The following is a 27,272-nucleotide window of genomic DNA, read 5'->3' as shown; positions in this document are numbered from 1 at the left end:
TCGTCAGGACTGATTGACCAACGGCGACACACCCAGTGAGCTGTCCTGTGCGCATGCGCAGAGGCAACAGCAGAGTGTAGAAAGTTTGCTGTGGAGAGTTTCTGAAGAGGGGAAGTTCTGAAGCTACTGCCGGAGGAAAACCCGCCAGCAGCTGAGATTCTTCAGGAGGAGACAGCGGCTCCTCATTCCTTTCCAACCTACCCTCAGCTGCTCTTCCCTCGGTATGAAGATCCAGTTCGCTCCACTGAACGTCCCCCTGCAGAGGAGGCTGCAGACCGCCGCTGTGCTGCAGTGGGTCTTCTCCTTCCTGGCTCTGGGTAAATATTACTGCACATACCTGCGTGTGCGTGGGACTTAGTAGGAGGCTCTAATTGGTCAATACGTTTATGAGGTTTTATAGGTTCTGCTGATTCTGTAAAATCATCTGTAAACAAAAAACAGCTTATCAGTCCATGTTGGAGGCTCTGATTGGTCAATTGGTTTATTGATCCGTTCTTTCTCCTGGAGGTAAAACTGCAGCTGAAGAAAGGTTTCCTCAGAAAAGGAACCAACAAGTTAAAGAAGCTCAAAATTCAGACTGTTTCTTGTCAGTTATCACTGATAAATAAACATAAACAGAAGAATTATTTAAATAAATGTTCTGTATGAAAACAGAACCTCCCAACTTTCTTAGCCTAAGGTACTGACTGACGGTTGGTTGACAAGTTCTCTTCTGTAAGTTTGAAAGTCCTGTAAAGAAACCTCAGAGTGGATCTGCAGATCATCTGGACCCTTCAGAGATCAGACTCCACAGGAACAGGATGTTTGTGCTAACCAACAGAACAAGCGGCTGAAAGCACGGCAGAGGAAGTGTCATGGTTTTCTTACATTGATCATTAGATAACAGAACATATTTCTGGTTGGACAGAACCCCAACAATATTTCAGTAGAAGAAAGGTTTGGGATACATCATCCAGCTATGAACCTTAGTAAAGATCAAAAGCTGGTTTAAGGGGTGGATTGTCCAACTATGTCCTCAAGGCAGAACTTGAAACCAGAACCCCAGAATGTTCTGTCAGTAAAGTTCTTTGGATCAAATGATGGTGGTTTCTGCTCTTGTCGTTGAATTAATTCTTCTTCATCAGGTCTTTGTCTCACTTAGACATTTTTCAGCCAGCTCAGATGTTTCATCATCTGCTCCAACTCCTGCTCCTCCTCTTGCAGCTGCAGCCCGACCAACAACAAGGAGCAGAATGCATGACTTTGGATTCGTTGTTGTTGGGAGGAGCTCAGATATAACAGAACTACCCAGTTGCTGCTCCATTCACACAGTGTAATAACCCGGTCCAGTTACCTTTGTCCCAGAATGCTGGACTCTAGGTCGATCCAGCTAATTTAACTGGTTAGTGCTGCCTGGTCCAGTTACCGGTCTATCTGTCTCATCTGTCTGTGTTAGCCCAGTGCTGTCTGGCTGCCTTTGTCCTTCTGGCTCTCTCTGATTGGTGGATTCTGGCCCTGCTATATGCTGGTTGGCTGTGGTTGGACTGGGACACGCCCACCACTGGAGGTCGGAGGTCCCAGTGGGTGAGGAACTGGACCGTGTGGGAGTATTTGAGGGACTACTTCCCCCTGACGGTGAGACCAGAACCGATCCTCCTCCCACAGATGATTGATTATTGATTACTAATGGATGATTATTGTATCTGCAGCTGGTGAAAACTGTTGATCTGGACCCAACCAAGAACTACATCTTTGGCTTCCACCCCCACGGTGAGAGACACACCTGGTTATCCTGTACCTGTCTGTCTCAGGTGTTCTCTGTTTGTATGTCTCTTAGTTCTGTCCAACCACAGACTTCAGGGTTTTACTGGCATTTTATGACAGATCCGCACAGTCATGCATGACTGGGAAGTTGAGTTTTTACAACAAAATCTGAGAAGTGTGGAGTGCATTTATGGTAGAATATAATTATCCTTTATTGTCCCTAAGTGGGGAAACTCGGGTGTATCAGCAGCAAAGGGACAGATACACATAAAGATAACTAATAGTATCGAACATGTTTAGTGAGAAACTATTTTTTTAAGGTACTATCAAAAACAGTCCAACCAGATTATTTAGAAGAATATGGACATCAGTACAAATGACAGCAGGGATGTAAACCCTTACTGAGTTTGTCGGGAGCACTGATGGTTATAAATTGTAACAACTGCTGGGAGGAAGGAGCTGTGATAATCCTCCTTTGTGCACCTAGGATGCAGTAGTCTGTCACTGGAGGAGCTCTCCTGTTCTGCAACAGCTCCATGCATGTGGTGGGAAACATTGTCCAAGAGTGATGGGGATCTAAAATCCTCCTGTTCCCTCACCACCTGCACTAGGTCGAGGGAACATCCTGGGACAGGGCTGTCCCTGATCAGCTCATCCAACCATTTCCTCTGAGTTGGTCCAGCAGACAACACCACAGAACCGTGGTGTCCAAACTTTATTTAACTCGGTCCACAGCCACCATGTTGAAAGTACTCCATAAAAAAACTTTTTAGGCTACTCAGCAATAAGATAAATCTGCACTATTTTAATGAAACAAAGCAGGGTGTCATGTGCAGAAAAAGGTAAATCTGGAAATCATTGTAGATCCAGAACATTGAAAGGGTCAACAGATACTTAAAAGAAAGGTTTTAAGTTTCTTGTTAATGGAGAGTATACTGTGGGTTTAAAAAAGGCTTTTTTCTCTATACTGCACAACCAGGATGGGCCATTATTTGTTTCAGAACACTTTCTTTATTTAGCCAAGTTGGATAAATGGGTTTGCCCAAGGCTACTTTTGTGTGAATGTCACTGGATGTTTGTGGATTTATGTTGACATTAAAATCAAAATACATTTTCCATTGTTTAAAGATTGGAATTTGTCAATTAAAATCGAACCCTTGGAAATTTAAATGGTGTCCACTTGTGCTGTTGGAACAAATTTGGGCCATATTGGAACTGCAGTCAGGAACCACACCGAATCACTGAAGAGGACGCTAGTGGTCCCTGGGCCGCACTATGGACACCACTGCGTTAGAAGATGGCTGATGGCACTCCGGCGAAGGTCTTTAGGAACGCCCCCTGCTGTCTAAAAGTTCTCAGTGGAGTCCCTCCAATCCAGAAGAATGGATAGATGGATTTTTTTTTTTTTTTGTCCTAGTTTCTTCACAAAAACAGGCTTTAATGTTTACACAATTCGCCGGATGTGTTTTTCAAAAATAGTTTTGGTTTTACAGCAATTTAAACATCCTAGATGACGTTTAAAGGTTCTTCAGACATGGCTGATACTGTGAAAAAAAACTCTACAGAAAAACACACCTTGTTGTTGCAACCCCTCATGTCTGGTATCATCTAAAACTAAAGAAACTAACCTTTCCAGCCATGGAGAGCATGTCTTTGTAATTTGTGTGCAAACCGGAGGTTATAAGTGCGTAAAAGGGTCCAGTCTGCTGTAGGCACTATTAGCTAAACAGATTGCGCTGTCTTTGCATGGATCATTTTGGTGTTTTGTGTTTTTTTTGGTAAAGAAAATTGATAATTTATAATGGCACAGAAGAGGCCATGACCATTTTAGAAGTTTTGGATGAAATTTGGTGGACCAGTGACATCAAAGTGGAAGATTCTTCGGACAGCAGCGTTGATTTGGAGGAAGATGATGATGATGAAAATATTTATCTCAGGAGGGACCCAGTTCATGAGTAAGTTATTACTTTTTATCTCCATCAACTTTACAGGTCAGCTATTTCAACAGTGTTTTACTTATTTTATGTTGGTAATTACTGTTGTGTAGAACATCTGTAAACAACAATCGCCCACCCTCTACCTCTTCTCCAGAACAAAGAGGCTGCATGTCTGTTCATGTATGATTGATTAAAGGCCGGCATGTTTGTGGTTGATTCAGAATCAACTTTATTGAGCAGGTGTGTGTGCACAAACAAGGAATTTGACTTTGGTTTACATCATTTACATCCAAACAACAACCATGATATGTAAAAACACTTCAGAGGGACACACCAGGACAGGGAGCAGTATGTACGAGCGTGTGTATTTGTGCACCCCATCATTGTTTTTTTATGTACAAAAAGAAGGAAGGCAGGTTGTGATGGAGAAGTACAGGTCCTTCTCAAAAAATTAGCATATTGTGATAAAGATAAAGATTCCTGAGGCCTTTAAAACTCCCAGCCTGGTTCATCACTCAAAACCCCAATCATGGGTAAGACTGCCGACCTGACTGCTGTCCAGAAGGCCACTATTGACACCCTCAAGCAAGAGGGTAAGACACAGAAAGACATTTCTGAACGAATAGGCTGTTCCCAGAGTGCTGTATCAAGGCACCTCAGTGGGAAGTCTGTGGGAAGGAAAAAGTGTGGCAGAAAACGCTGCACAACGAGAAGAGGTGACCGGACCCTGAGGAAGATTGTGGAGAAGGGCCGATTCCAGACCTTGGGGGACCTGCGGAAGCAGTGGACTGAGTCTGGAGTAGAAACATCCAGAGCCACCGTGCACAGGCGTGTGCAGGAAATGGGCTACAGGTGCCGCATTCCCCAGGTCAAGCCACTTTTGAACCAGAAACAGCGGCAGAAGCGCCTGACCTGGGCTACAGAGAAGCAGCACTGGACTGTTGCTCAGTGGTCCAAAGTACTTTTTTCGGATGAAAGCAAATTCTGCATGTCATTCGGAAATCAAGGTGCCAGAGTCTGGAGGAAGACTGGGGAGAAGGAAATGCCAAAATGCCAGAAGTCCAGTGTCAAGTACCCACAGTCAGTGATGGTCTGGGGTGCCGTGTCAGCTGCTGGTGTTGGTCCACTGTGTTTTATCAAGGGCAGGGTCAATGCAGCTAGCTATCAGGAGATTTTGGAGCACTTCATGCTTCCATCTGCTGAAAAGCTTTATGAAGATGAAGATTTCATTTTTCAGCACGACCTGGCACCTGCTCACAGTGCCAAAACCACTGGTAAATGGTTTACTGACCATGGTATCACTGTGCTCAATTGGCCTGCCAGCTCTCCTGACCTGAACCCCATAGAGAATCTGTGGGATATTGTGAAGAGAACGTTGAGAGACTCAAGACCCAACACTCTGGATGAGCTAAAGGCCGCTATCGAAGCATCCTGGGCCTCCATAAGACCTCAGCAGTGCCACAGGCTGATTGCCTCCATGCCACGCCGCATTGAAGCAGTCATTTCTGCAAAAGGATTCCCGACCAAGTATTGAGTGCATAACTGTACATGATTATTTGAAGGTTGACGTTTTTTGTATTAAAAACATTTTCTTTTATTGGTCGGATGAAATATGCTAATTTTGTGAGATAGGAATTTTGGGTTTTCATGAGCTGTATGCCAAAATCATCCGTATTAAGACAATAAAAGACCTGAAATATTTCAGTTAGTGTGCAATGAATCTAAAATATATGAATGTTACATTTTCATCATAACATTATGGAAAATAATGAACTTTATCACAATATGCTAATATTTTGAGAAGGACCTGTATGCTTATTTGTTTCCAACAGCGTAGCTGACTGTCCTGACTGTGAGGTGTGTTCATCAGACAACTGGTTCAACTGGTTATATTTGTTTTCAGTAGTCAGTTGTCCCACCATAACCACACAGTCTTCTGATTACTGTTAGTAGTGTCATTTACTAGTTATCACTTTGTGATAGGACTCATCATATTTCCATATTTGACTACGTACATACGTGACTCAGAATACAATTGGTGTACTTTAGAATCTGAAGAGGTGTTACTGTTTTGTATTTGTGAAAGACAAAATTCCTATAGCCTTTCTCTCTCTCCAATTCACAGTTAAAATGCACAAATACTTATGCCCCAGATCAATGTTCATACTGTTCAAAGTTTCTTTGTTTTTTTTTTTTCAGTGCAAGCACCATCCGGAACATAATGCCTCTTAATTATTTTTTGTACATTTCATTGACAATTCTTTTCAATAAAAATCCTCCAGTTGGAGATAAAATGATACAGTTTAGTTCATTTTCATTTCATTGATTTTATGCTGTGCACAATGATACATTTTAATGATACGCAGGTTAAATGTCATGACCAATCGCTATGTTATGTGCAGAAAGAGTCCAACAATAAAATTCTGGACTTGTATTTTATGAGGTAAAAAAAAACAGGGAAAAGTCATGACACAGCATTAGACTTGAACTAGACCACTCCTAAACCCAAAATATCTTTTAAGCCATTCAGAGCTGGCTCTTTTGGGGTGCTTTGGATTATCGTTCTGTTGCAGAACCCAATCAGGCTTGAGCTTAAAGGGTTAGTTCATATTTTTTTCAAGTGACCGTCTGTAATCAGTAATATTTCTGTCAGATCAACGTGAGCTTGTAAACATCCTCAAGTGGATGCTGACTGTTTCAGTCCACCTCACCAGCTGACTCATTGGATCAGGAGACCATCACTATTGTTGAAATTATTTTCAAACAGCAACAAGACCAGGAGAACACAGGGACAATCCGTCTTTAGTCTGATGTAAAATCTAAAATGTCCTCAGTTCTAGGCAGTGTTACAGTCCCTAGCAGATTGATCCAGTCATAGGTGTAACCATGGCAACCTCTCACTGAAACATGGATGTTGTTCAGCTAATAAAAAGAACTAGGACCAAACATAGCAATGACCTGCTATTAAGTTGTAGACTAATAATATCCTCTAATTTGTTGTTCTGTACCACAACATTTTTAAGTTGAGTTGTTTCAGCTTAAACAGATGGTGTATATCTAAATAGCTTTTAAATATTTAAGCTACTCAAATATGATATGACCTGACTTCAAATAGTCCGAACCAACCCTTTAATGACCATGACGGTTTGACCTTCTCCTTGAGGATTTACTGCCAGAGAACATAATACATGGTTTACTCAATTACAGGAAGTTGTCCAAGTCTTGAAGCAGCAATGGATCCCCAGACCATGACTCTAACACCATCATGTCTGACTGTAGATATGTTTTTCTTTTGGGTCAGCCGTGGTTCTAGTCTTAGAGGTCATTTTGGCCCATTCTCTCTTAGTGTTGAATGATGACCTCTGACATTGACTGAGGCTGTGAGGCCTGCAGAGCTTTGATGTTGTTATGGGTTCTTCTGGGACCTCCTGAATGAGTTGTTAAACTCCTGATAAGGTTCTCCACTGTTCCATGTTTTCTCTATGTGTTGTTTATGGTTATCACTGTGGTTCTCTGCAATCCCGACGCTTTGGAAATGGCTTTATAACCAGTGTTGGCTGGTGGTGACATTTGTAGGATGGGCTAACGGATATATATAGATTGTATTTCAACAATAGAAGCATCCAATTTAAAATAAAGGAAATCTCCTATAAATTGACATATTCAGGGGTTGGACAATGAAACTGAAACACCTGTCATTTTAGTGTGGGAGGTTTCATGGTTAAATTAGACCAGCCAGGTAGCCAGTCTTCATTGATTGCACGTTGCACCAGTAAGAGCAGAGTGTGAAGGTTCAATTAGCAGGGTAAGAGCACAGATTTGCTCAAAATATTGAAATGCACACAACATTATGGGTGACATACCAGAGTTCAAAAGAGGACAAATTGTTGGTGCACGTCTTGCTGGTGCATCTGTGACCAAGACAACAAGTCTTTGTGATGTATCAAGAGCCACGGTATCCAGGGTAATGTCAGCATACCACCAAGAAGGACGAACCACATCCAACAGGATTAACTGTGGACGCAAGAGGAAGCTGTCTGAAAGGGATGTTCGGGTGCTAACCCGGATTGTATCCAAAAAACATAAAACCACGGCTGCCCAAATCACGGCAGAATTAAATGTGCACCTCAACTCTCCTGTTTCCACCATAACTGTCCGTCAGGAGCTCCACAGGGTCAATATACACGGCCGGGCTGCTATAGCCAAACCTTTGGTCACTCATGCCAATGCCAAACGTGGGTTTCAATGGTGCAAGGAGCACAAATCTTGGGGTGTGGACAATGTGAAACATGTATTGTTCTCTGATGAGTCCACCTTTACTGTTTTCCCCACATCCGGGAGAGTTACGGTGTGGAGAAGCCCCAAAGAAGCGTACCACCCAGACTGTTGCATGCCCAGAGTGAAGCATGGGGGTGGATCAGTGATGGTTTGGGCTGCCATATCATGGCATTCCCTTGTCCCAATACTTGTGCTAGATGGGCTGCCAAGGACTACCGAACCATTCTTGAGGACCATGTGCATCCAATGGTTCAAACATTGTATCCTGAAGGCGGTGCTGTGTATCAGGATGACAATGCACCAATACACACAGCAAGACTGGTGAAAGATTGGTTTGATGAACATGAAAGTGAAGTTGAACATCTCCCATGGCCTGCACAGTCACCAGATCTAAATATTATTGAGCCACTTTGGGGTGTTTTGGAGGAGCGAGTCAGGAAACGTTTTCCTCCACCAGTATCACGTAGTGACCTGGCCACTATCCTGCAAGAAGAATGGCTTAAAATCCCTCTGACCACTGTGCAGGACTTGTATATGTCATTCCCAAGACGTATTGACGCTGTATTGGCCGCAAAAGGAGGCCCTACACCATACTAATAAATTATTGTGGTCTAAAACCAGGTGTTTCAGTTTCATTGTCCAACCCCTGTACTTTTCAGCATAAAAGACAACTGTAAAACAAACAACCTCCAAAACATATATCAAAAACCAAGCTTACCCACAGACTGTCAATTGTCCAACTTAATTCCTCTGCATTGAGGGTTTCAACTGTAATTAAAGCTGCATGCAGCATTGGGACGCCTGTGCAGATCAACCTGTGTCACGCCCGCCTCCACGCCCACTGCTTGATTCTGCACATTGCCACGAGGCAGTACTGTGGGCAAGCATTCATACAACCTTCATTCATTCCGAGTTCTGCTCTGGGGAAAAGCGCTAAAAATTTGGCTAAAATCCGGCCTTCGATGGAAGCTGTGCTCACTTGGTTGTTAGTGGGTAGGGCGAAAGTAATGTCATCAATTGACTGTTCCAATATGTTTGGCATTTGTCCACGATGATGCATACCAAATTTGAAGTGGATTCGATGATGTATGAGAGAGATAAGCCGTTAATCCACATTCCAGTGTAATCAATTAGAGCTGTTTGGGGGATGACAAAGATCAACCATATTCAATTAGGAGAAAATCGGATCATGCCTGTGTAATTTTGAGCCGTGACCACGGCGTGACGTCCGTCTTTGCTATGCCGCAGCGGCCGCACCCTCCTGCCAAACCTCTCAGTATTGGAGAAGAACTTAGACCATCGTGTTATATGTCAGTGTGGACAGTTTCATGTTGATTAGGTTAAAGATATCAAATTTGGACCTTCCAGAGTAAAGCATGACATTTCCTGTTCTCAGAGGGTGGGCCTTCGATGATGTCAGCATTTGACTACTGAATGTTGTTCAGGGCCTGATATGGATCAGTCCCGGAAAGTTTTGGATCATGCCTGTGTAATTTAGAGCCAAGGCCACGGCGTCTTTGTGACTTTCCTTGTAGGTACTACAACAATTTTGTGTTTCATGAACGACTAAATCGGATTTTGAGGCTTGGCCACACCCACACACTATCATGGAGCAAAAAGGTTTTGAAATCTTTTGATCCCCAGCACCTTGAGAGTATACTGCGTGATTGTGAAGTCTGTCAGTCAAAATCTGTAGGAGGAGTTCGCTCAGATTTGACTCGAATGAAAAATCAAATGAAAAATGTGGAGATTAGAAGCAAACGTAAGGCCATGGCGTGACCTTACGTTTGCCACTGGGGCCAGTTTCATGTTGATTAGGTGAAGGTGGTCAAACATGGACCTTCCAAAGTAAAACATTACCTTTCCAATTCTTAGGGGGCGGGGCTTCAATGATGTCAGGATTTGACCATTGAATATTGTTTGGGGGCAGATATGGATCAACCCCAGAAGCTTTCGTGTCACTGTGACTTTCCTTGTAGAAACTATAACAATTTCTTTTTTTTTTTTTTTTGGCGAGACATCAAACTTTCTGGTCTGGCTCAGGCTCTTCAGAATGCTCAAAAACTCACGATTTTGAACATTTAGATCCCCCATCCCCTCTGAGCAAACTGACCAAATTTCAAGCTGATCGGTCACAATCTGTAGGAGTTCCATCAAATACAGAGGCTATAAATGACAAAAATGGGGTCAAAATCGCAAATTCAATCCAAGATGGCCGATTTCCTGTTTGTTGTAGAACATAAGTGCAAAAGGGTTTTAGGTAGGTCTTGGTGAGTACTACAAGTGTGTTGTGATTATGAATCTGAGAATATTATTAGGCCCGAGCAGGAAAACTGCAAGGGCCTATTGTAATTGCTCGAATTCTTATTCTTTTTTCAGGGACTTTTGGCAGGGCAATATGGGGACTTTGCCATGCCCCAAAACTCACCAAAGTTTACCCAAAATTGTCCCCCGCGTGACATTTTCGTTCTTTAATGTCGTCGTCAGTGGGCGTGGCCAAACCACTTAGCCACGCCCCCAAACGTGAGATAGGCCGAACCGTAAGTCGTAGAGATCTGAAATTTGGCACAATGCTAGAACTCCTCAAACCAAGAAAAAAAGTATCTTGGGGGTATGCCCTAAAATGCACAGGAAGTCGGCCATTTTGGGTCAAAGGCCGATTTTTGCCCGTTTTTCAATTTTACTCACCTCGAACTTTAACGAACTCCTCCTAGGCATTTTGAGCTATCGCCTTCATATTTGGTCTATATGCTGATAAGGCATGGGGGATTAAAAGTTATCAAAATCGTGAGATTTTGGCCATGTTTAGGGGGCGTGGCAGGGGCACGAACTTAGCGTTCGCGCTGAAAGTTAAAAATTGCAATAACTTTCCCAAAAAAATTCCAAATCACACCAAAGTTGGCATGAAGGAGGACATTCGGGTTCCTGACAATCCTATGGGGTCATATTGTGACATCATCAATGCCACGCCCCCTCAGAACCGGAAGTCACTTTTTTCACTTGGAAAGGTGCCTCTCTGACCCTCTTGACCCAATCAACTTGAAAGTGTTTCAGAAGACAGATAACTAGTGGGTCTAACTTCGTTTGAGGCACAGTGACTTTTCATAAAAGGGCGTGGCCATGGCGGCACGGCGAAGTCAGACGTCACGCCATGGCCATATGTTTGCCTCTAATTTCCACATAGATCATCTGATCTGCAACAAATTCAATGTGATTGATCCTAGTCCAGTCCCCAACAGAGATCTGATGACATATTCGGTGGGCGTGGCCTAATTCGCCCACAGCGCCCCCTACAAAATTAGAAAAAATCAGCCCCAAGCCATGCTTTGACCGAGAAATCTGAAATTTGGTACACATCTGTAACTTCTCAGGACCTACAAAAAACTCTATTGGAGCATTGGTCCAAACCCAACAGGAAGTCAGCCATTTTGGATTGAAGTTGCCATTTTGACCCAGTTTTGACCGTTTCTAGCACGCATATCTGAGCGAACTCCTCCTACAGCTTTTGACTTAGAGACTTGAAAATCACTCAGTATACTCTTAAGGCATTGGGGATTAAAAGTTATCAAAAACATTTTGATACATGAAAGCGTGTGGGCGTGGCCACGCCTCAAAATATGACTTCTCGCCATAAAACACTAAATTGATATAGCTTCTACAAGGAAAGTCACAGACAAATTAAACCTTCTGGGATTGATCTGCCTCTAGGCCTCAACAATATTCACTGGTCAGATGCTGACATCATCGAAGCCCCGCCCCCTGACAACAGAAAGTGTCCCGTTTTCCTTTACAGAATCAGTGTTTGATGTTCTTCACCTAATCAATTTGAAACTGTCCCAAGTAACAGATAACATGATGGTCTTAGACAGTCGCCAGTACTTACTGCTTTAGCTGGAGGGTGTGGCTATGATGGCGTGGCAAATTCTGATGTCACGCCACGGCCATACGTTTGCCTCTAAATTACACATGCATAGTCCGATTCACTCCAAAATGAATATGCTTGATCTTTGTCAGACCCCAAACAGCTCTATTGGATTACATTTCAATTTGGATCAACAGTGCCCCCTAGGACACTTCAAGGGCTATATCTCCCTCATACATCATCGGATCCACTTGAAATGTACTATACATGATCATGAGTTAATGATGGACATTTTGACACAGTCAATTGATGATGTTGTTTTAGCCCCGCCCACAAACAAACAAGCAACTGCAGCGTCCTTCTGGAAGATCCGATTTACTCCAAATTTTCAATGCTTTTTGCCAGACCGAAACTCTGCATGACCGAAGATCATATGACATGTTGCTCAAAGTGCCACCTACTGGCGACGTGTTGAAGTGACGCGGTGTCATCGTATGTGGCGTGTGATGCCAGTCGCTCAACAGCCCGAGTTGCGCTGAGGGGTGCGAGGGCCTTCAAAGCTGCTTGCAGGTTTCTAGTTTAATATTAATATTTTATCAAATAATATTTCGGTCTTTTAAGGGTTGTCCTGTGAATACCAGCCCAGTAAGGCGATGGTATTAGGACAAAATAGAAAAGGGTGAGATGAGCTCTGACATTATTGAACAGCATAAACTCTGCACATATATGGAATGAATTCACACAATTTCTTAAAATACAAGAATTTATTAACAAAAATAAGTCAACTCAAAGTCAAACATATTTCAATCAACAAACTCTTTACTTTGCTAAAACAATCCAACTAACTACCTAGCAGAATTAAAGAATAACGAAGACTAATGGGCTATATACAATATAAACAAGTTGATTAAAGATGATTGGAAATCATGACCAAAAAGAGTGATGCAACATTACCATGCAATATTTATGTTTGAGAACCAAGGATTATCTTGACGAATCTGGAAGTGAAGTGAAGTTAGTCTTGGAACTAATTTAGACAACCATTCACAATGCAAGATCAGATAAAATATTATTTTAATAAAATAATGTTTTAAAGAATGATCTGCTGAATAAAACCAACCTTCTGGATGACTAATTCTCAATGGTGTCTCATTAGCTGCCTTTATTTATTAAAATTATATTTAAAGAAATATTATTAAGGGAATATTTTGAAAAAGAGTCAAATCTTTCTGGGAAATGGGGCTTAATGGTGTTTACTTAGTTATCAGATTTAGTAAAATAATGTTAGGGACTATTATTTACTAGCTTGAAAACTAACAACCTTTCTGTTAAATGTTCCCTAGCAGGCAAGCACGTGTTCTTAGCTTGTTAGCAGTGAAAGCTAACAAAGGAAGCTGATAGCTTAGCACCAGAATCAAACACACACCTTTAAAATAACATTAATAAAAGGGTTAAAATGCATAAGCGAGGACGGCGCATAATGGTCGATCTTCTGTGTTTAACCCTTTAAATAAAATTTGTCTTAACTTTAAAAACATACAAACACAGAACACAACCTGAGCACGTGTGCTGCAGATAGCCTGCTAGCAATAAAATAGCTGAGTTTCACACAAACAAAACCAAACTTCATAAAATGAAAAACGTTTAGATCATTTCAATCTAAATCCTTCTCTATTACTCTGCCCAAACACAAAACCTCGTATGAACGTGTTGAGTAGTTGTCCGGGTGACGACGAAGTTTGAAGAACGCTGTGTGAACAAAGGGTTAGCTTCCAGCTAACCTCCGGAGCAGTGTCTGGGTGGCCCGTTCTGTCCGCTGACCACACTGCACAATACCACGGGATGCGGCGCCTGTTGTCCTCCTTTCAGACTGGGAAACTGCTCCACTCTGCTTCGTTTAGACAACGTCTCTGCAGAGAACTCTCCGTAACACCGTTTGTTTCTGTAAGCCTCAGAGAGAAAGTAAAGCCAGGCTTGTACCTTAATTCCCGTTCATGAAGGAATCTACCGGATACACAGACAGTGATTCATTTGTACTTATCTTAGTGCATATGATCGATGATCGTATGACACTCTCGGATCCAGTTGAAGAGTTATGTCTGTTTGCCAGCAAAGAGACATTAGCGGGGGCAGGGGGTGTTAACATCTCCAGTCAGTCCAGCTGGCTGGCAATGGTAATACTGCCCTGTATTACACCCTGGATAATTTAAACTGTTCCCAATGTGACTTGTGCTAGATTTGTGGGTTTTTTAAAATTTTGTCTGATAAATGTTTTAGATCAACAATTCATTGTTGGGTCCAAGCTGTATCTCCTCCAAACGGCAAGCACGTAAAGCAGAATTGTTTCGCTACACTTGCCATTACCCAGTCCTTTCACTGAAACCAAGTCAAAGAAAAACTCAGGTTTGCCGCTTTTCCTTGTGCTGGATTTGAATATCCTTTGATCCATCTGCCCCAACCTCTTCACTTCCGTTTTTTCCTCAAAATACATTAAGGAAAACGGATGAGAAATTACATAATCCACCTGGTTTACATTAATGTTGCTCGCAATCTTACCCACTCAGTCTACACCAAACCACACTCGCGCTCGAGGCACATTATTGTACGTCCATCCTCATTGGCTAAAGCCTGTGGCCTCGGGGTGACCCTGGGTTGAATAAAACTAGCCCCAATGAGCCGCACACTGAGGGGGAGTGACAAGACATCTGTCATTCATCCACAAAAGACATTAAATGATCAGGGCTGTGAGAAGTTAGCCCTTTGGAAAAACTCTGGGATTTTCCCCAGACTATTTGGCACCAGTTTTGTTGTCAATTTCAAAAACTGATACAATATTTTTATTTGGTGTGTGTTACGTATTTTAACATTTTTATTGTAAACACCAGGGAGGCCTTAGCCCTACAGCCCATTTATTACCAGCTGTCCCTGTTTATAACCCTTTCCGACTGATAAAGATTTTGATTCTCATCTGTTCTCGACGTTCTTTAGATCAAGGCCTGATGTGATGCTGTTTGTGATGTTTTAATCCACTTCATTCTTCGTGCTACCAAACAGGTCTGGTTGTGGCTGGTGAAACCAAAACCAAAAAGTGTGTTGAATCCCCGTCAATTCACGATTTAACAGCGGGTGTAATCACTTTTTCACAAGACATGTTAGACGATCTCCTTTGTATCTCAGGTGTTTTGGCTCTGATTCTCACTTGTTTGACCATAGTGTTAACCTGTGGACTGTTTGTTTACCTGTGTATCTGTTTATCCCAGGTGTCCTGGTGGCTGGCGGGTTTGGGAACTTCTGCACGGAGGCCACAGGTTTTTCCCATCTGTTTCCAGGTCTGAGGTCTTACCTGCTAATGCTGCCGTTCTGGTTCCGAGTGCCTTTCTTCAGGGACTACATTATGTGTGGAGGTCAGTTTACTGATGTTCTATCTGATCCAGCCTAGTTGCTGCAGGAATGACTGAACTGAACACACTCACAATTCACCAAATAACGACTCCAGTTTATGAAATACATCAAAACACATTTATCTGTAAACTGAGTTTGGATGGGTTTTAGTCCTGGTAACACGTGTTGGGAAAAAAAACCCAGAATCCTGTAACATCTAAGTGAATCCTGATGGGCCCGGCTCTGCAGGAAGCTTTGAAAGCTGTTCACATCTTTTAGCAACAGGTCTTTTATGTCGGGGGGGGTCCGTGGATAACTCAGGATAGCGGTCCGTTCTCGTCCTTTTGACCTCCTTGGCAGAAAGGTGAAAATATGACGGACCGTCACTAGTCGACTGGAACAAGAAAACAAAGAGGAAATTTTATTCTCTTTGAAACCTGGTTTTTTGGTTACGTGTTAAATCCACGTCTTCGATCGGTAAAGTTGAAACTTACAAACCTTCTTATTCTTGTAAGCTTAATTCGCTTAGTTTTCTGGCCAATGGGAGAATGAATGAAAATCCACGTGGGATTACTTCTCCAGAATGATGCGCTTCAGATGCCAGTAACCGGGTCTCGGTTCCAAGCTGAAAAACAATGGGTGTGATCTCAGAGTATGTTACAGGTCCTTCTCAAAATATTAGCATATTGTGATAAAGTTCATTATTTTCTATAACGTCATGATGAAAATTTAACATTCATATATTTTAGATTCATTGCACACTAACTGAAATATTTTAGGTCTTTTATTGTCTTAATACGGATGATTTTGGCATACAGCTCATGAAAACCCAAAATTCCTATCTCACAAAATTAGCATATCATTAAAAGGGTCTCTAAACGAGCTATGAACCTAATCATCTGAATCAACGAGTTAACTCTAAACACCTGCAAAAGATTCCTGAGGCCTTTAAAACTCCCAGCCTGGTTCATCACTCAAAACCCCAATCATGGGTAAGACTGCCGACCTGACTGCTGTCCAGAAGGCCACTATTGACACCCTCAAGCAAGAGGGTAAGACACAGAAAGACATTTCTGAACGAATAGGCTGTTCCCAGAGTGCTGTATCAAGGCACCTCAGTGGGAAGTCTGTGGGAAGGAAAAAGTGTGGTAGAAAACGCTGCACAACGAGAAGATGTGACCGGACCCTGAGGAAGATTGTGGAGAAGGGCCGATTCCAGACCTTGGGGGACCTGTGGAAGCAGTGGACTGAGTCTGGAGTAGAAACATCCAGAGCCACCGTGCACAGGCGTGTGCAGAAAATGGGCTAAAGGTGCCGCATTCCCCAGGTCAAGCCACTTTTGAACCAGAAACAGCGGCAGAAGCGCCTGACCTGGGCTACAGAGAAGCAGCACTGGACTGTTGCTCAGTGGTCCAAAGTACTTTTTTCGGATGAAAGCAAATTCTGCATGTCATTCGGAAATCAAGGTGCCAGAGTCTGGAGGAAGACTGGGGAGAAGGAAATGCCAAAATGCCAGAAGTCCAGTGTCAAGTACCCACAGTCAGTGATGGTCTGGGGTGCCGTGTCAGCTGCTGGTGTTGGTCCACTGTGTTTTATCAAGGGCAGGGTCAATGCAGCTAGCTATCAGGAGATTTTGGAGCACTTCATGCTTCCATCTGCTGAAAAGCTTTATGGAGATGAAGATTTCATTTTTCAGCACGACCTGGCACCTGCTCACAGTGCCAAAACCACTGGTAAATGGTTTACTGACCATGGTATCACTGTGCTCAATTGGCCTGCCAACTCTCCTGACCTGAACCCCATAGAGAATCTGTGGGATATTGTGAAGAGAACGTTGAGAGACTCAAGACCCAACACTCTGGATGAGCTAAAGGCCGCTATCGAAGCATCCTGGGCCTCCATAAGACCTCAGCAGTGCCACAGGCTGATTGCCTCCATGCCACGCCGCATTGAAGCAGTCATTTCTGCAAAAGGATTCCCGACCAAGTATTGAGTGCATAACTGTACATGATTATTTGAAGGTTGACGTTTTTTGTATTAAAAACACTTTTCTTTTATTGGTCGGATGAAATATGCTAATTTTGTGAGATAGGAATTTTGGGTTTTCATGAGCTGTATGCCACAATCATCCGTATTAAGACAATAAAAGACCTGAAATATTTCAGTTAGTGTGCAATGAATCTAAAATATATGAATGTTAAATTTTCATCATGACATTAAGGAAAATAATTAACTTTATCACAATATGCTAATATTTTGAGAAGGACCTGTACATAGTCAACTGTGACATCAGAACTGCGACGCCCCCGTCCTATCAGCCGCGGTGCCATGCTGGGATTCGTAGTAGCGGACTATCCTGGGGTACAAAATGGCTGATGACGCTGAACAGCATTGGGGCGTCCAGCAATGTACAAATGGTCCAATATTCAGCAAACAAATGGTCCAACAACTGTACAACACATAAAACGGTAAGTAGTATAAACCAAATTAAAAGACTTACATTAAATCACAACATAAAAAGTATGATAGATAAGATACAAAAAACATTTTAATCCTAAAGGAAATTCAAGGTATCCAGTAGCTCCAGATCCCGCGATGATAAAGTGAGTCCAGCTTTACTCCGCTCCGTTCTGGCTTTCTGACTGAAGACTGGACCCCCCCCCGTCCTTTCTGTGTCCTGCAACACGCTCCATTCAGTACCTTAGAGCCGCCTCGGCCTCAGGAAACCATTTCCTGAAGGAGTGTATGGTAGTTGGTTGTTTGCGGCCATGTGGTGTTTATCATGGTTTAAGGAAGACCGGTTGTGATCTGATTTCCCTAATGGAAGCAGTGTGGCGGGTATATATGCATCCCTTACATTAGCATTGATCAGATCAATTGTCCTGTTCTTTCTAGTGGAACAATCAACATACTAATGGAGCACGGACAGGGTTGAGTCCAGGGACACGTGATTTAAATCACCAGACAACACTATGAAGGCTTTAGGATGCTTAGTCTGAAGCTTCGCAGTAGTGGATGACATATGCGATTTCAGGCTGGGCTTGGGAGGGAATATATGTTGGCACATGCCATTGTCTTTATTTTGTCTTAAAGACATAAAAACATCTTGCTAACTAATTGGATTCATTACAGTTTATGGATAAATATAGCTGAGTATCATCAGCATGACGGTGAAAATGTATCCCATGCTTATCTTTCAAAGTGGAAACATTTCAGAATTCAAACTGAAGTTGAGTCGATCTGTGAGGAACCATCAGAGTTCTGTGATGGATTGATGAGCTAAGATCAGATATTGATGTTAAACAAATCAGAATTGAACAGACTCTGGGTTTGGACTTATTGCTGAACTGAGATCAGCTATGACTGGTTTCTCCATCAGCAGATTGCAGCAGACTGTCAGACAGACCTCTAACCTCTGTTCTCTGTTACATGGGAGTGGGAGGGACTTGGACCAAGTGAGCAGTTTCATCAGTGTTTCAGGGTCCAGGTCCAGACTGTGTGTCTCAGTCTGTCCACAGCAAAAGTGGGCTGCAGGTCACAGTAGCAGGAGGAGGCAGCAACAAGCTTTTTGATTGGGTGACTGAGCTTTGTGTGGGGTTACTTGGTGTCAGTGATGGCTGATGACCGTTTTGATGTTGGAGCAGCTGAGTTAAGCTCCTGCACAGGTGGGGTGAAGACAGGTGTTGGTCAGGTGGACTGAGGATAAGAATCAGCTGCACAGGTAACACTCCCTGACACTGAAACCTGGTGGCTACATGTGGAACTGCAGTAGAATATTGTAAGGCAGCGCAGATTCATCTGTAGAGTAGCATGAGGCCATCCAGGGTGTTTACAATATTTTACAATTGTAAATGTTTAGTTGACAAGCATTACAATAAATACCAGAAATACATTAAAACAATAGAACACATATTTCTTCACACATTTCTTCACATATCAAATGTTCTGGTGGCCTATCAGGAGACATTATTAAGTGGAGCGTCTGTGAAATTATGCCTTGATTCTGTAACCTGTACCCATTGTTTCTGAAGTCTCTAACATTTATATTAGTTGATATCTGTACTACTTTTGTTGGGCTTAAAATGTCCAGAAATCCACATCATTTAAAAATGCTGCTAATGCTAGATTACTATAGTGGTCATGTACACAAAAAACTCAGCGTACAACGATTTAATGGTTGAATATATTAGTATTTATAATATATAAACTGTGAATAATGACGCCACCCCCTACCCAATCAGTGACCGACTGGCTTCTGATGTCACGTTTTCAGCTTGACTCGGCTCACTTGGAACTGCATCCAAGCAGGTACTAATAACTAATTCAGTTTAAAGTTTTGAACGGGATGCATTACTACAAATTTAATCTAATCAGGAAAAAGTCTGATGTGACTCTGTCTCCTCTGTCTGGGGCAGAATTCCCCCCCACATGCCTTCAGGAGGCAGGCGAGGGGAAACAATTCTCAGTGGGTGGAAACAATATGAAGACTCTGAACACTGTGATGTATCTCACTCTTTAATCTAAATAAATGCTGCTTCAGCTCATCTCCATCAGTGCAGGTCTGCTATTCCGCTTCTTTCATAAATTGTTGTTTATATACTGCCAATTCACAACAGATGTCGTCTCAAGGTCCTTTACAAAAATCTAGTTTGTACACAAAAATATAAAATCAATTCAGTCCAATCATGCGACAGATTCAGTGTCAAATACATACATTCTAGTTTAATCCTAGTTATGAAACAATGCAGTCAAGTTCATTGTATGATTTAAATTAGTGTTGAGGTAGGAAAACTTTACTGGCCGTCAGTTAATTCTTACATTACTCCTCACCTCTCCCCGACTCTTTTATTTGGCACCCAAAGGACAATCCTCAGTCAGAGATCAGTTGTACGTTTCCACAAGTTTATTAAAACCAATCTGAATTCAGAGAGGGGACACACACTTACACGGCTACCTGGAAACATCTGTGTGTTGTCTCACTGGGGGTGCACCACATTACATTTTATACCCCACGCTGCTATGCAGTACACATACACAATCATTCTGTCTGTGGATGTCTCCCCAGCAACAGTATCAAAGAAACAGAGATACATTTCATCATTTAATTAAAGAAATGTTTCCCACATGTCTTCAGGAATCTTCAGTGAGAGGAGTATCATGCCTCCCTAATATACTGCCAGCTTCTCACGATACAGACAGAAAATACCTGCAAGCTTTAACCTTGAATAATAAACACTCATTGTGTGACCACATTAGAAGCTACTGTTTAAGGATTTTTCTAACTCTCAAAAGCATAACTAAAACTCCTAATAATAATCAATCTATAAGTAGCAAATCCCAAATATATCTTAGCTTTAGCTACAAATGATAAGGCATTTATATTTCCACATTAGTTAAAAGGTTCTCTATCTAAGGAAACCCAGCAGATCACTGAGTTTGCAGTAATACCTTATACTGAGCAGCAGGTGACAACAGTGGAGACCTCAGCTGATGCCCCTCTTCAGGAAGGTGTCACAGCTTAATAGAAACTCAGGGTCATGTATAGTTGCTATGCAGAGCAAATAATGTATAATTGGAGAGTAGTAGGAGAATGTAGCAGAGTGAGAAAAAGTGGTTATGTCCCCAAGCAGCCTAAACCAATAGAAGCATAACTACATAGATAGCTCAGGATAACCTATGAAAACCTAAAACTGGGAGCTGGTTCCACAGGAGAGGAGCCTGATGACTTAAAGATCTGCCTCCCAGTCTGTTAACTCGTGGACTAGCGATGGGTGCTGTGGTTTGTGGCCTCTAAATATTTTCAGTTCTTCGCCACATGGAGAGAAACAGGGTCAGTTTGGGATTCTTAGCAGACATTTCTGACCAGTTCTGACTGATGTCTCTCCTGTGCCCTCAGGACTGGTGTCCAGCTGTAAGTCCAGCCTGTCGTACCTAGTCAGTCGTCCTAATGGAGGAAACGTGGCTGTCATCGCAGTCGGCGGGGCTACAGAAGCTCTGGATGCTCGACCTGGAGCTCTGACTTTGCAGGTAGGTTTATATGATTACATCTGTTCCAGCACATGACGGAGACACCTGACAGAACTAGGACCAGGTCCAGAAGTTTGACTCAGAGCTCAGGCTCTGTATGTATATTTTAGATCTGCAAGTGTACAGCCATCATTGAAAGGACACCTTCTCTTAACAGCTTCTCAATCTGATCCTCACTGAAGGTTTTGCTACATCAGTAACTACTCCATGTGTCTATGAGAGGCTGCTGGTTCAACTCCTGATCTGTGTAGAATCAGATCAGACCTCAGAATAACACAACTTGATCAGCACCTGAATGTGACTGAGAGTAATCATGCTGTTGGGTAATTGGTTACTGACTGATCTATCTTTCTGCTTTCCAGGTGAAGAACAGGAAGGGCTTCATCAAGCTGGCCCTGAAACATGGGTGGGTGGAGCCTGATCAGTGGGCGGAGCTATATTTGATGCTTGTTGACTGTTTATTGTTGTTATTGTTTATGAGTGTGTGCGTTTGTATGTGCAGAGCTCAGCTGGTCCCGGTCTTTTCTTTTGGAGAGAATGAGCTGTTTGATCAGATGGAGAATCCATCTGGATCTCATCTGAGGAGGCTGCAGGTTACACACCTCACCTTCTGCACATATACACACACTGAAATACACACACGTCTCTAGTGTCTCACAAAGATATTAATGTTGTTTTTCCACATCTCGTCACGTTCCAAACAATCGTTATTTTATGAATGTTTTTTGATTCACATCCATTTTTTTCAAAATTTTAATTTTCTTTTTACTGTCAGATCTTCTTTATTTTACATTTTAAAGTAGATTTGTGTCTTTTTCTCCTGATCTGGCCATTGGGACAGGGCATCAGAGACCAGTGGTGTGAGAATATGGCTGACAGGAGGTCCACATGCCTGAAGGGTCTGACATCTTCATGTTGCATTCATGAACCTTGGGAAGTTTGAAAAGTGAAGAAACTGGAGGCCAAAATGGTTTAGAATGGTTGATTCACATCATGTTGAGCTGAAGGAGATCCTGCAGCTGCATGGTGACCTTGACCTGATAAACCACAGATACCTCCTGGTCTTTTCACAGGGGCAAAGATTTCAATTTGAAAAACCATGAAACTTGAAAAAGGAAAATGGATTCAAGACTGAAAAAAATGTTATTTTATCTGAAAGCAAAATCTGAAACTGGAACAAACCAAAAAACTGAAGTTTTTATTTTTATTACAGTTTGTTGTTTTTCAGTTTAAACCTCTTTTAATAAACAAATATTAAGGCCTTCATTTGGCTCCACGCATACGAAGAAGTGCAGTGGAAGGAAAATCCCTCATTGTTTGTAACATTTTTATTAATACACATCTGAAAAATGTGGCACATATTTAGCCCACTGAGTCAGAACTTTGTAGAACCTCCTGTGGCTGCAGGTACTTTGATGTTTGTCTCTACCAGCTTTAAACATCTACAGATTTTGGCCAGATTTCGTTCCGGACTTTGACTAGGCCATTCTAACACATAAAAGGGGTTTAATGAAAACCATCCCATTGTAGCTCTGGTTGTTTAGGGTGGTTGTTCTGCTTGAAGGTGGCCCTCCAACCCAGATCTCAAATCTGATGCAGCCTCTAACAGGTTTTCTTACCAGGTGGTCCTGGATTTAACTCCATCCATCTTCCCATCAACTCTGACCAGCTTCCCTGGCCCTGCTGAAACAAATATCCTCACAGCCACCACCATGTTTCATTGTGCAGATGTTGTGCCCGGTGTACTTCTCCTTTGAGCAGGGCAGCAGCTTCTCGATATTTGCTGTGTCTCCTTCATGGCGTGTAGCAAACTGTACACAGAATATCTTCTGGCTTTCTTCTTGTCACTAGTCCAAAAAGGTCAGATTTCTGGAGTCCACAACTTTTCAAGAGTTCATCATCTTCACCTTCATCTTTAAATATTATTAATCTTCTATTACCATGATATTTTTCTCACTGTTAATTTTTCATTGTTTTTTGACATAGTAACCATTTGTTTTATCCGTCTGTTTGCGACAGCCAAGCCCTCAGTACTTATTCTATTTAAGCCCTTTTTTCTGGGTTCTACTTAGCCTTCTCCACTCCACTCAAACAGTCTTGCAGCTGTTTCAATGACTGGCGTTTCTGGCCCAGTACTGTCTTTTTTTTAACCTGCTCGGCAGCAGGTTTCGTTCGGTTTGAACAGGGACAGAATGTGACGTGAACAGACTGCTGATTCACTGATTGGCCGTGGGCATGGTCAGGCATTTGAGTCTGTGAGCAGAAAAGCAACCATCATTTTCTAAACCCATTATAATACAGGCAAACCATGGAATCCCCACAAGCAACCAGCAAGTCTAACCCCTGGAGCAATGATGAGGTGCTGACTTCAGTGAGTCAGTGGAAACACAACAGGTTTCATGCTGAGTAGACCGAGGTCGAGCAAACCATGGGAACCTTTTATTCATACTCTCTATCCTGGTCATCGAAAGAAGAGCACACTCCTGGCTTGAATCGTACCTCACTGGCTTGGTCATATTTCTGCAATGCACCACATCACCAGAGGGTCTCCCAAAGCTCAGTATTGAAACCTTTTCTCTTTGCCATACACACTATCTCACTGGGCACAGATCATCCAATCACATTCAATCAGCCTAAAAGAGCACACATCACCCCTCTGTCAATTGGAGCTCCACTGGCTTCCCTTAGCTGCCTGCATCAAATCCAAATCACTGATGTTGGCCTACAAAGTTCTTCATGAATCAGCTCCCATCTACTTGAATGTTGTCCCAAAGGCTGATGTCACAGCTTGGTAAATTTGTTTGGCTAGCAGTGCCTAGCAGTAGACAAACCAAACTCTCTTCATATGTCGCCCTCACGATGGTGGAACAACCTACGAAGCACTACCATAACCTAGTTGTCCCTGTCCATCTCCCAAAAACCTGAAGACCCAGCTATCCAAAGAGCATCTCCTACCCTAGCACCTAACTGTACTTCCTTCTATCCTTGCACTATTTCTATACTATCACCTCTGACAAAACCGGATTAGCGGTCTTTCTTCTAAGTAGGTAATATATTAACTACACTGTTATATCCTCATTTGTGGGTTGCTTTGGATAAAAGCTTCTGCTAAATGCATAACCATAAATAAAGTTTATTTTATCTATTGATTTAACTAACAGTTGTCCTGTCCACCTGAGCTGTGGATCTCTGCAGCTCCTCCAGAGTCACCATGGGCCTCTGGGCTGCTTCTCTGATTAATGCCCTCCTTGCCCTGTCACTTTAGGTGGACGCCCATGTCTCGATAGGTCTGCAGTTGCTCCATCTTCTCTCCATGTGCAGATGATGGATTGAACAGAGTTCTGTGAGATGTTCTAAGCTTAGAATAATGACTTTAAACTTCTCCACAACTTTCTCCCTGACCTTTATGCTTTTTTCCTTGGGCTCCATGATGTTGTTTGTTCTCTAATGTTCTCCAACAAACCTCTGAGTTAGACTCGGATTAAATTACACACAGCTAGTCTCTGGTTATTGGTTTAGAGGACCTCTGAAGGGTGAACTGGTTTTCAAGGGTGGGTAAGAGGGTAGACTGGGCTGAATACAAAGTAACTCTTTTCAGGTTTTTATTAGTAAATAATGTTGAAAACCATGAATCCTTTTCCTTCCACATCACAGTTATCCACTACTTTGTGTTGGTCGGGAACAGGACAAACTACGGAAAACATCAAGGGGTCTGAATACTTTTGCACAGCACTGTTAATGAAACTGTTGGAAATACTTTATATTATGGGATGTTCTTGTGTCATCAGAACCGGCTTCAGAGCATCATGGGAATAGCAATGCCTCTGTTTCATGCCAGAGGAGTTTTCCAGTACAGCTTTGGTCTGATTCCCTACAGGAAGTCCATACACACCATCGGTAAGATGATCTAATGATCTGTCGTCCATGTTGGATCCACCAGAACATCTGCCAAAACTGGGGAGTTCACTGTTCTTTCTCCATTGTTTAATTTTTTTGTCTGTTGTGTGAAAGCCCAAACCAGTCTCCCAGTTAAAAACCATTAGAACCCATAAAGGTTAATTACAGTCACTGGACACATGATGCCAATTCTTCTGAACTGCTTGAGTACAACAAGATCAAAACATAAATATGTTATGTTTTGTGTATATACATGAAGTACTTTAGTACTTTGTTTTGATCTTGTTGACCTCAAACAGCACAGGTAAAGAACTGAGTTATAATAATAATAATAGTAGTAGTAATATTATTATTGTTATTATTATTATTATTGTTATTGCTATGATAATTGAAAGGGTACATTAAATAAACAGTTTGCCATCTCCATCTGTGGGCTAAAACGATAAAACTCTAGAACTAAAACAATGTCCAAATACATACTGGATTCAAAATACAAGTAGGCCAACTTACTGGGGTGTTAATTACACTAACTTATCAGAATCAGAACCAGCTTGCTGGCCAAGATGTTTTGCACAAACAAGGAATTTGACCTTCACATGCTCACAGGTACAAACTTTCAGTATAAATATATAAACGTTCTTTGCTCCTCTGTACCTCTCTGTTTTAATGCAGCCTTATCTTCCTTCACAGCCCCTCGGCTCAGCTGACCAGCTGCTTTTAGTTTTCCCTAAAACTAGTTGAAAACTTAGAGGAGATCAAGCTTTTTCTGTTGTCTCCCAAACTTTAGAATACATTGCCTTTAAATATTAGACAGGCATCTTTACTTACTGTTTTTAAGTCTCTTTTAAAAACTTGTCTTTTCATAATAGTCCACTTTGAGTTGACATGCTCCTTTTATTTTGTCTGAAGTGTTTTAATATCTGTTTTAGGTCTTAGTTTTATCTCTATTATTTCTCAGTTTTGTACAGCAATTTGGGCAAATGTTTGAATGTGCGTTATAAATGATTTGGAATTGGAAACTTTAGAGGAAAGGTGTTTCCCTAATTGGACCTAAAGGGGTTTAGGATGGAATAAGTTCTAACATTTGTCCCATTCCTTCTGAAATGTGTAAATCTGTTAAATATTTGTCTCATTTGTTTTAGTCAATGTTTCTATTTCTTTATATTTTCCAAATATTCAACCAATGAATCTACCGGAGCTTCTGCTGCTCCAGCCTCTGATATAACCATGTAGAACCTGTAGAACTTGAGTTTGTCCGTGTGTGTCCCCAGTTGGGAAGCCTATCCCAGTCTCCCAGACTGCGTGTCCCAGCTCAGAGGACATTGATGCTCTCCACACAGTCTACCTGCAGAGCCTCATGGAGCTATTTGAGGAGAACAAAACCACCTACGGTCTAGAAAAGGATCAACACCTCACCTTCATCTGATCTACTCGAAGGTTCCAGTACCATGAACCTCTACAACTCCTGAGCTCTGACTGCCTTGTGGCAGCTGACCGTGCTCCGCAGCCTAATTGGCTGAATGGATTTAATCTGAAGCTGTTAAAGAAACACTCTGACTCTGCAGAAAACTGGACTGTTGAAGGTTTCCACCACAAGAACATGGGCTGGGTCTGACCTGCTTGTCCTACCGTGCTCAGCTGTGTTGAGTCTAACAGAGCAGCAGGGGGCAGCACTACCTGTCTTTACAACTGAACCAAGCCTGTCCTGCTGGTTAGAAGCTGGTCAGAAAGGTCTCAGCAGGACTACAGTCTGTCTTGGACTCTGTTTAACTGATGTTCTCTCAGAATAATAAATCACATAAACCAGCTTTGTAATCAGTTATGTACTTTGATAGATAGATAGATAGATAGATAGATAGATAGATAGATAGATAGATAGATAGATAGATAGATAGATAGATAGATAGATAGATAGATAGATAGATAGATAGATAGATAGATAGATAGATAGATAGATAGATAGATAGATAGATAGATAGATAGATAGATAGAAATTCTCACTGTCTCAATAACGTATCATGGGCCTTTGAGCATCAATTCCAGCTTGACAACATCTCATGCTGATCATAAATGAATTTATTGTCTGCATTGCATCCCACTCTTCTTGAAGGACGGCCTTCAGGTCATTGAGTCTAGACAGCGACAGA

At 42.1% G+C, this 27,272-nt stretch overlaps 1 protein-coding gene across 2 annotated transcripts; it reads left to right on the top strand.

Annotated features, from left to right (window-relative positions):
* mogat3a (monoacylglycerol O-acyltransferase 3a) lies at positions 1–26,932 on the top strand. 2 transcript variants are annotated; one of them, XM_047384426.1, is made up of 9 exons: positions 3–317; positions 1,436–1,614; positions 1,689–1,749; positions 15,081–15,224; positions 21,098–21,228; positions 21,591–21,634; positions 21,731–21,821; positions 25,017–25,125; positions 26,397–26,932. In XM_047384426.1, the coding sequence occupies exons 1-9, from the start codon at positions 224–226 to the stop codon at positions 26,549–26,551; spliced, it is 1,008 nt and encodes a 335-aa protein (XP_047240382.1). In that variant the 5' UTR covers positions 3–223; the 3' UTR covers positions 26,552–26,932. The 2 variants fall into 2 exon arrangements, with proteins under 2 accessions (XP_047240383.1, XP_047240382.1); XM_047384427.1 differs by lacking the exons at positions 1,436–1,614; positions 1,689–1,749 and having other exon boundaries at positions 1–317.
* The last annotated feature ends 340 nt before the right edge of the window (positions 26,933–27,272 follow it).

The sequence above is a fragment of the Girardinichthys multiradiatus genome, chromosome 13, assembly GCF_021462225.1.
Source record: "Girardinichthys multiradiatus isolate DD_20200921_A chromosome 13, DD_fGirMul_XY1, whole genome shotgun sequence".
NCBI lineage: Eukaryota > Metazoa > Chordata > Actinopteri > Cyprinodontiformes > Goodeidae > Girardinichthys > Girardinichthys multiradiatus.
The sequence above is the reverse complement of the archived record's forward strand: the minus strand, read 5'-3'. Positions and strand labels throughout refer to the sequence as shown.